This window comes from Salvia hispanica, chromosome 4, assembly GCF_023119035.1.
Source record: "Salvia hispanica cultivar TCC Black 2014 chromosome 4, UniMelb_Shisp_WGS_1.0, whole genome shotgun sequence".
NCBI classification, from domain to species: Eukaryota; Viridiplantae; Streptophyta; class Magnoliopsida; order Lamiales; family Lamiaceae; genus Salvia; species Salvia hispanica.
In genome coordinates this window covers 41,842,094-41,853,048 of record NC_062968.1, presented here as the reverse complement: position 1 = coordinate 41,853,048, position 10,955 = coordinate 41,842,094, and the positions used below count along the sequence as shown (strand labels likewise).

At 34.7% G+C, this 10,955-nt stretch overlaps 1 protein-coding gene across 1 annotated transcript; it reads left to right on the top strand.

The window, feature by feature from the left end:
* Positions 1-2,863: 2,863 nt before the first annotated feature.
* Positions 2,864-8,993, top strand: LOC125221098 (pumilio homolog 2-like; the record flags this gene model as incomplete). Its single annotated transcript, XM_048123226.1, has 9 exons — positions 2,864-3,493; positions 4,292-5,802; positions 5,878-6,019; positions 6,125-6,232; positions 6,454-6,666; positions 6,759-6,869; positions 7,397-7,591; positions 8,177-8,351; positions 8,532-8,993. Coding segments are annotated over 9 exons (3,135 nt in total), but the record flags the coding sequence as incomplete, so codon positions are not given.
* Positions 8,994-10,955: the final 1,962 nt, after the last annotated feature.

Here is a 10,955-nt window from a genome sequence, read left to right as displayed (position 1 = left end):
TGGGACGATGAGTGGTACCCATTGCGGAGGCGATGTCGCACTACGAGAGGGTGAGTGTGGTTTTTGGAGGGTAAGTAGGAGTTAGGTGTGAAATTATTAATCAAAATTTAAAACTCTGCAAGTACAATCTAAATTTAACATTTATTTCTTATCTCCTCTCAATCACACCTAAATGCAATTATCTCCCACAATATTTTCACTCTATACCAATGGATCGACAACAACAATATCAATGATATTATTATTGATATGGTAATAGCCGTCGAACCACTAGTGCGAAAACGAATAGAGGATAGAACTGTTTTACAAAGGGCTATGGCACATGTTCTACAACCAATGTCGTACATTCACCAAGAACGAGAAGTGGCTGCAACATGATTGCTTGCCCCAGAGTCTCGATGGGGTAACCAAGTATTTGGCCTCATTTCCACATGCGTTGATTTTTGTTTGAGTGCATCGCTAACACATTGGTTGGTCGTGATGAGTTCTTCTAGAAGCACCCCGGCAAAAGTGGATGAAATAGGCTCTCAATATCGTAGAAGCACCATGTGGCCATTCGACAACTTATGTATGACACTACTCATGGTATATTTGATGAGTATCTCCATATTGGTGATATAACAAGCGAGGTGTACCTGGAGATTTTATTGTCATCGGAACGTTGAGGCTTTTTGCAACACTTATTTGAGAAAGCCAATCGTTCATGACGCCAAGTTCTTGATAGATATGTACGAGAGGAGGCATGGTTTTCCAGAAATGTTTGGCAACATCGATTACATATTTACATGCACGGGGAGGGGAAAAATTGTCTCATTCTGTGTAGGGGTGCTTTCCCCAGTAAATACAACGACACACATTTGACAATTATTCTTGAGCAGTTGTTGACCAACATTTGTGGATCTATCATGCAAACTTTGGTGTTGCTAAATCAAACAACGACCTCACCTTTATTCAATGAGCCATACGCTGGCAAAACACAGACAATATAGTTCATCACCAATTATCGCATATTACAGTGCCCATTAGACCAGTCACCAGAGTCGACCCAAGAAATTCAAAGATTAATTGAATGAATTAATTCAATAAATGTTAGATCAAGAATTGGTCCAGAGATCCAATGAAGTTGAAGAACTAAACAATCCAAGTGAATTAATTTAGTTACATGTAAGTGAGCCAAAGATTGAAAACACTAGTGAACGTGAACAAAATAGGCCCATGTGGATTGGAGCATTAATTTCAAAAATCAATGATTAAATAAGATTCCTTGAGTTGTTTTGATATTTATTTATTTCCTAATTAATATAATAAGTAGATGAAAATGTATTAATTGTATTTTGTTCTAGTAATTAGGATTTCCTTGTACATTATTCCCTTTTGGTTTTATTTCCTTATGTCATTAGAATTTCTATAGTTAAATCTTAGATTTAACATATGATTCATCTATTTCATTTGTTGCGTCATTATTTCAACCGTATTATGACTTTTACCAAACTTCACCATATTTCAAGTTGATCTGTTATTAAATATTAAATTAAGAACGAGGATTATATTCGTGATGATGTATGAGTTGGGAGTGTGGGATCGCATGAGTTACTTATGCTCTTACTCTATTCCATAAAATAATATTTGACCAAATAATATTTGACCTTATAAAAAGTTTATTTAATTTCATAGAACATACCAAATTATTTTTGACTAAAATCTGAAATAATTTTCTCTTTCGAACTTTATTAGTACTACTACCTATTCTGGCCATCCCTTAAATTTAGGTAAAGGCACTGCTTCATTATTCACTAATAATATTTTAATTATTTTTTTAATAAGTTAGTAATAGAATATATATTTTATTTTTATGTATTAATTTTATAATAAAATATTAATGAAAATGATAAAAAGAAATAATACTCCCTCCATCCCAGTTTAGAGTAAGATTTAGTTATGACACGGGTTTTATGAAATTGTTGGAGTGTGTATTAATTGAAGTGAGGTAGTGGTTGTTGAAGTGAGTAATAATTGAAGTAAGGTAGTGGAAAGTGAGAACCTATTGGCTTTTTGTATGTTTAGGATTTTGTTTTATTTTATTTTTATGAAAATAATGATATTTGAGTGTAAATTTAATAAATAATGAGGTTAAATTTTATGTCAAATATGGTAGATTCTAAATATAACTCTTAAATTGAGATGAATTTAAATGACAAAATTTGACTATTAAACTGAGCCGGAGGGAGTATATAGCACGTGAGAAGGAAAAAAGAAAAAATTGTGACAAACTTTCGGGATTATTACAAAATGTAGTGTAGTTCGAGCAATGCCATTTTTACAGACCTCAGTCTCTCTGTAGCTTAGAAACAAAACCCTAAATGGGGTTCAATTCGCCGCCAGTAGATTGATCTTCTTCCTTACAAAATAAACCTGTGATCCCCTGTTTCACTCGCACTTACTCTAATCCTACACCCTTCCACTCTCTCGAAGGCAGGCACCTTGGATTTTTGTCATTTTCTTTTTTAATCACGTGGAATATTGAACATTTATTTGAGATTCAATGAAGGACAATTGATATAACTTATTTGATTTACGGTTACTCAACCTACGTAGAAAGTTTTTTGTCTGTGTGTGTTATTGTGAACGAGTTGTTTGGGTGATTTTATTAATCTTCAAGAACTGATTTTTCTGTATAACTGATTGTCAAAGTTCCGATTTTTATGAGTTTTGGAGCTGCAATATTCTATTGTTGCCAACTGTTTTTGTAGTTCATGTTTCGTTCTTGATGTATTTGTTTATATTTATACGTTTCTGGTGTTAATTTGAGCTTTTATTTGTTTGCTGAATGAACAGTTTTTATATGGGGATATTGAGCTTGTGAAGAATCACTTTCTCTGAATTGGGTACAAGGCCGATGATTGGGAATAATGAAAAGTTGTTTGGAGATGTGTTTGATAAGGAAATGGTTTTTGAGCTCCGTGAACAGCGGAAGCAAGATTCTGATGATCTTGAAAAGGAGCTAAATTTGTACAGGAGTGGATCAGCTCCACCTACTGTGGATGGTTCGCGGAGTGCAGTTGGTGGATTGTTCAATCACGGTGCTGGTGCAAGTGCTCCGGCTTTTGCTGATTTCACGGAAAGCAGTGGCAATGGGTTCATGTCAGAAGAGGAGCTTAGGTCTGATCCCGCATATTTATCTTATTATCACTCAAATGTCAATTTGAACCCGAGGCTGCCACCACCTCTTATCTCGAGGGAGGATTGGCGGTTTGCTCAGAGGTTTCAAGGAGGGAGTTCTGCCATTGGTGATAGGAGGAAGGTCAATAGAGATGATAGTGGTAATGGAATGAGATCCATGTTTCCATCACCACATAGTGTCAACTCGAACAAGCATGAGTGTGAGGACATGGACAGACTGCAGGGTCATGTGGAGTGGGGCGGTGACGGACTAATTGGATTGCCTGGATTAGGACTAGGTAGCAAGCAAAAGAGTCTTGTAGAGATATTTAAGGTTAGTATACTGGTACATTGTTCTTTCTGGCCATGCTGGCCCTTTTTTCTTAAATCAGACGTTTCTTTCTTCACGATACTTGGCTTGTGGTACTGGGATTTTCCAGCTTTCTTATGTTACGGTTGTAGGTTTTTGAATGTTGTTATGATACAAATGCAACTTTGGCCTTCACTCTAATTCTTATCACCCCCTCACCTTTTCAGATTAACTTTATTCTTTTTCCTATTTCACCTTTCCTGTGAAACCAATTTTTGAAAGCTGTTCACTTGTTCGGTGTTCCACTTGTGCATTTATACAATCTCCTTTTTTCCCAATCCATTGTAACTGGCTCTGACAGGCTTAATTTTGAAAGGCAACCACTCTGTTGAAATGGCTCCTTTTTGTAAACTGCTCAATAAATCATACTTTAGTAGTAGTAGGTGGCACAGAATTCAGAGATGGTAGCATGACTTGATTTGCTTGAGATCTGGTTATCATTGTTATGGTACAAATGTATGTCCTTTTTAATTTCTAATATGCTTGCAGCTTGGATTATTCTCTCGTTTCCTTTTTCAATTGAATGTCAAGATAATGGTTTTTTACTTATCTTTCTCCACTTTTATGTCCTTATAGCCATATTTTTCTGTTCCTGCGACTGGATTTTCTAGGTTTCTCTTGTTATTTATCTTTGGGAATAAAGTTACGAATTTCTTTCTTTTCCCCTTTGAAGTTTCGTCCATCTCAAACCATCATGATGTTTTGCAGTAGGTTGTATTGTATACTGCTCTAGTGTCTTATTTTTTCTTTCTGTTTGTGCAGGATGACTTTAGCTGTGCTACTCCGAATTCTACAAACCCTTCCAGACCGGCCAGCAGAAGTGCTTTTGATGAGAATGTCAATGCTTTGAGCTCATCAGCAGAAGCTGATTTGTCTCATCTTTATGGAGATTTTACATCTTCAGACCCATTACTCTCGTCTTCAAATATGCACAGTTCAACAGGTGTTGAGCATTGTGGAGGACCTTCTTCATATTCTTATGCTGCTGCTTTGGGTGCATCCTTGTCAAGAAGCTCAACACCCGATCCTCAACGAATTGCAAGAGCTCCCAGCCCTTGCCCAACTCCTATTGGTGGAGGAAGGGCTGGGAATACAGAAAAAAGAAGCATTAATAATGCCAGCTCCTTTGGAGGAGTGTCTTCTCACTCAAAGGATACTGCTGATCTCGTTGCTGCCTTATCGGGAGTGAACCTCTCGAATGGCATCATGGATGAGGAGCATCATTTATCCTGTCATAATGAGCCTAATGCGGATGGTCATAAAAAGTATCTTTTATCTTTGCAAGGAGGCGAAAATAACGTTAGACAACACATATATAAGAAAAATCAAGAACTTGGGGAGTCAAATATGTCTTCTGCACCTCAACCAGCAAACACAAGCACCTCTGTTTCTGTTCTAAGCAACGGTTTTATGTCACATCTCAGTAATAATGCATATCTACAAGGTGAGCTTCAAGAAAATGGTGTTCCTTCAAGTAACATCTACAGAAAAGGATCTTCTAGTGCTGCAGTGAATGGTGTAGGTGGCATACTTCCTCAGTATCAACTTTTGGGTACTCCCAATTCATCATTTTCAAATCATCGAAGTGCCTATCCTATGAGTCCAATATCTGGTCAACTTGGGAGCCCCAATTTGCCTCCCCTCTTTGAGAATGCTGCTGCTGCATCAGCTATGGCTGCATCTGGAATGGACTCCAGAATGTTGCGAGTATCAAATAACATTCCTGAGCTGAATCTGAGCAGGATAAGTAACCAGATGAATGGGAGTGTGCTGCAGGCACCTTTTGTTGACCCTTTGTATTTTCAGTACTTGAGGACTACTGAATACTCTGCAGCACAAGTTGCAGCTCTTAAGAATCAATCTGTTGACAGGAATTACATGGGTGATTCATACTTGAACCTGCTTCAGAAGGCTTATCTTGGAAATTTGTTGCCTTCTCCAAATTCAGAGTATGGTGTTCCATTGGGTGGAAAAACTGGTGTATCTAGTCCTCATGGTTACTATGGAAATCCTGCTTTTGGACTTGGAATGTCTTATCCTGGAAGTCCCTCATCAAGCCCAGCAATTCCTCATTCAGTTGGAGGACCTGGTAGCCCCATCAGACACGGTGACTTTAATAGATACCATGGCGGGCTGAGAAATGCAGCTGGGAGTATCATTGGACCCTGGCACTTGGACCCTAGCTTTAGTTCATCTCTGCTGGAAGAGTTCAAGAGCAATAAAGCTAGATGCTTCGAGCTTTCAGAGATCACTGGCCATGTTGTTGAGTTCAGGTATATAATATTTTGAAATTGTGATGGTTTAATAGAGAAGATTGATATCTGATTTTTTTTCAATTCAACATCTAGCGCTGATCAATATGGGAGCCGATTCATTCAACAAAAGCTTGAAACTGCCACAACAGAAGAGAAGTGCATGGTTTTCGAAGAAATTTTTCCTCAAGCTCTTGTACTAATTACTGATGTGTTTGGTAATTATGTAGTCCAAAAGGTACCAAAAATACTTGGCCAGTCATTAAGTTAACCTATTTTACTTAATTGGGTCTTCTATTTCTAGACCTCTTTTAGTTCTTCTGAGCTGATTATTTCTTGCCAGTTTTTTGAACATGGCCTGCCATCACAAAGAAGAGAATTAGCCAGTGAGCTTTTTGGACATGTACTGACACTAAGCCTCCAGATGTATGGTTGCCGAGTGATACAAAAGGTAGCATTTATCATTTTGTGAACTAAACATAAGATATGCATCTCAAATCCTACAGGATAAATTTCTTGCTTGCTGTAGAATGCATAAAGTCCCCATTTAAGATATAAAGTGCAAATTTTTATAAAATATGTTACTTTTAATTTAACTTGTGGCACTCTTATTCTTCCAAAAAATGCTCTTTTTGTTCTTGTTGAAGTGGGTAATGTTATGCAATTATGCAGGCAATAGAAGTTATTGATGTTGATCAGAAAATCAAAATGGTTGAAGAGCTGGATGGGCATGTCATGCGATGTGTTCGTGATCAAAATGGAAATCATGTCATTCAGAAGTGCATTGAGTGTGTTCCTGAGGATCATATTCAATTTATTGTGTCAACATTTTTTGATCAAGTTGTCACCCTCTCCACTCATCCATATGGCTGTCGTGTGATCCAGGTTGGGAAAAGTTTATGGTCTTTCTGTCCTTTATTGACCTTGATTCATGCTGAAATATCACTTTACATCGTGAGATGCTTTTGTATCTCCAGAGAGTTCTCGAGCACTGTAAGGATGAAAACACCCAGATGAAAGTGATGGAAGAGATTATGGGGTCCGTAAGCATGCTAGCACAGGATCAGTATGGGAATTATGTAGTGCAGGTTTGTAATGTTGCACTGTTGAGTCATACCATACTTGTAGCCTTGTGTATGGTGGAGATGCAAGAGAGCTTGTTGCATGCATGCTTTAAAATTTAAGTTTCGATTTAAAGTTTTACCTGTAGAACTTTAAATATAGGTTTACACACCTAGGTTCCATATTGATTCTGATTCCATAGTAACAGTATTCCTGAAGCCCATCTATGCTAATTTACAGTCCTCGTACCCAGAATAATTTATGTATCTTTCAGTAAATGCAAATTGTACCCTTTTCTCTCTGCTTCCTCAAAAGTGCACAGGTACACAGATAGGGATAGGTAGGAGTTTGTAATACAAATATTGCATCTGTGCCACATTTTCAAAGTTCCATAGTATTATTCGCTGTGCTATGGTGATTCTCTTGTTAAAGTGCTTTAATTACGCTCTTGCAGTCATTCGATACATGTCCACTGACATATTGTTTCTTTCTTCAAACTGTTATAGTTGGTGAAGGAACTTTTCTTTTAATAATTTTCATATTGATATTGTAGCATGTACTCGAGCATGGGAAGCCACATGAGCGCACAACCATAATTCAGGAATTAGCTGGAAAGATAGTTCAGATGAGCCAGCAGAAATTTGCATCAAATGTTGTTGAGAAATGCTTGACTTTTGGTGACCCAAGCGAACGTCAGTTCCTGGTGACTGAGATGCTTGGTACAACTGATGAAAATGAACCACTTCAGGTTATAGTCCTTTTGATTTCCAATAATGGAGTTAAGCAGCTTACATTTAATTACTTATTTGCTATTAACAATCACAGGTTTTATATTTGCTTTTGTCCCCATGCTACTTCTGGAATGGAACACTAAATAAATCGATTTACCTTGAAAATTTGATGGGAATTTAAATCCTTCCACCAATAACAGAAAAATACCACACACTGCATTGTCAAGTCTCCACTCTCCAGATATCTCCCCTGGCTTTTGTCATGGGAAATGGTTGTCTAGACTTAGAAATAAATGCTCCGAGGAACTCTGGTTTGGTCAATATTAGGATCAAGATTCATAACTGTTGTGGTTATGTTTACCTTTTTCAATTAAGCATCGGTAATGGATGCATGCATCCAGTGTTGAGTCTTACTCTATTACTATGCATCATTTTCTATGTTACATGAATTGTTTAGTTGGGCATCTGCTATTTAATATCTCAATAATGGAGTTTCTTACTTTTGTATAATAGTACTATAGGAATGAATGAAACATCTAATTTTGGTATTTATTTTATCAAATTTACTTTCTGTTATTCTTCTAATCAGTCCCTGCTACCAGGCTATGATGAAAGACCAGTTTGCAAACTATGTCGTACAGAAAGTGCTGGAGATATGTAGCGATCAGGAGCGTGAACTGATCATGGGTAGAATTAAGGTCCATCTGAATGCACTGAAGAAATACACATATGGGAAGCATATAGTAGCTCGCGTAGAGAAACTTGTTGCCACTGGTGGTATGCATATCCTAACTATTTGGAAATTATAAATATTTCGGTGTCTCAGACTGCTCACTACTTGCCTCCATAAATGTGTAGTACTGTGTTTGTTTGTTGTTTGCATAAATTCAGATAACATGATTCTCATTCGAAAACTATGATTTTGGCAAAATGATATATATTCTGCTGTCTTGGCAGAGAGGAGAATCGCTGCTGCTGCCGCTGCTCAGACCTCAAATGCTGTGTAGACGTGCTGTAGGGAAGTTGTACAGCTAATTCAGCCTAGTTTGGCGTTTCTCGTCACCCTAATCATGTTTGCTCATACAAATCTTTCTTTCGGGTATGAACTTAATTGCAAATAAAGAAGTTAGCTGTACTGGAAAATATGTACATTGTGTAGTGCTAAAGTTTATACATAGAGAGCGTAGTTTATAGCTAAGGAGGCGCAGGGCGCAGGGGATGGGTTGCCCGTCCATGAGGCGATAAGAATGACTAGAAAATGCTGAGGTTGTAATATAGAGGTAAATTTCCAAATGTTAAGTTATGACTGTACATTTGATAAGCTGTGATTTCTGCTTATGTATGCTAATTTAAGAAAATGCCTACAACCAGGGTTTTTGTATATTTTCTGTCCTTGAATAAATCCTGATGTTGCTCTTATTTTTTTTTGCTAAGTTTGTACTACCATATTTTGGATCTCTAATCAGTACATGTATTTTGAAAAAGAGTATTGTAGGTGAGTTAAGTGTATAGAAATAATTAAATACACTAGGCTTTATTGTGGCAAATATCTACAACTGTTATAATTATAGAGTGAACTATACAATTAATCCCTGATCTTGTCATAAAATACATTAATAGTCCCTGCAAAATTTTATAGCATTTTTTGTCCCTAAAAATTACATTTTTAGTACCTGTCGGTCTATCATACTCCTCTACATTTGAAAAATCTCCTAAATGCCATGGAGGGCATTTTTGGTACTTAGAAATTACAATTTTGGTACCTCGTCAATCATGTAATTATTTTAGACATACATAAAAGCACCTTTTACAACAAAAATATTTTCTTTTAAATTAATTCACTTAATTTGTTTTAAATAATTACTTGAATAATGTATAGATTAAGCTTTATAATGAAAAAATTACTATAGTTCATTTTATTTTTTAGTAAAAAAATGTTACTTGCAAGAGTTCGCTATACTATATTTTAAGTTTTTAACTAACGTAACTAAATTATTTATTATATAGTTCATTTTATTATATTTTTTTAGTAAATTTCAATTATTATATTTAACAAATATTCTTCACTATACTGTATTTTTTAATTAACGTAATTAAAATATTTATTTTTCACTTAAGTATAGTAACATTTAAATATTTAAGTAATATTTTTTAAATAAAAAATCACTATAATTCACTATAATATTTTTTCTTCTCAAATTTAAAAAAATTTTAGTAAAATTTTGAAGTAAAAATAAATCCCGCAAAGAATTTTCTATAATTCACTTTAATATTTATATTTAAAAATATTACTATTAAATATAATATTTTCTTCACAAATATATAGATTAATTTGTATAAAAAATAATATTTAATTTTAAAAATAAATAAAGCATAATTAAAACATATGGTTTCTTATTTAAAATTTTGAAATCATAAAGCATCAAATATTATTTAAATGAAAGTATAATTGAGTTTATACAAGAAAATGGTGATGAAAGAAAAAATAAAAAAAAAGGATAGAAAGGTCCAAAATGCTCCAGAATTTTAAATATTCACACTAGTGGTACCTAGGGTTAGTTTTGTCTTATCGTACCAAAAATGATATAAAATTTTTTTAGGGACCATTGGTGCATTTTTTGACAAGATCAGAGACTATTAGTGTAGTAAACTCATAATTATAATATTTACTTGTAGTGGAGTAATCAATTGCTAACTAATTAGCAATCTCAAATTAAGACCAAATCTTAGCCATTAGATTAAGAGTTCTAGTTGTTGATATAATGTCACATGGATTATATTTTTAATTAAAAAAATTATTAAATAAAAATAAGGGGTATTAATGTCAATTTTCTCTCATTAAAATCATCTTAAAACTTTAAATTTACATAACTCTCTCGATTTAAATTATTTTTTCGCAAAAAATATATCAAATTAAAGATAATTTTATAAGGATTCCAATGAAATGTCAATTGCATATGTTCCGACGACGTTCGGATGATGAAATTTGATATTTTTTATTTTAGTTTTCGTAAGTGTTGATAACCAGATTCTTATCAACAAATACATCAAAAAATTTCAATTTAATGCATATAAAATCTCAATAAATATGTGTTGATATTATCTTGTACTAGTGTTGATATTCTTATGTCATATTGTTGATATTTGTAATACACTATGTTGATATAAAAAAACACTCACGAAAATTATCATATGATAACATAATGACGATATTACCCTTTTGTTGATATTTTGTCTACTATTTATTGAAATTCGTAAGGTTCAATCTCATCCACTCATTTTAAAATCTAAGGGTGTAGATTTGGTCTTAATTTTGAATTATGATGCTATAAGCAATGGAAGATGACCCGAATGGGGGGAGTGATCAATTGCTAACTAATT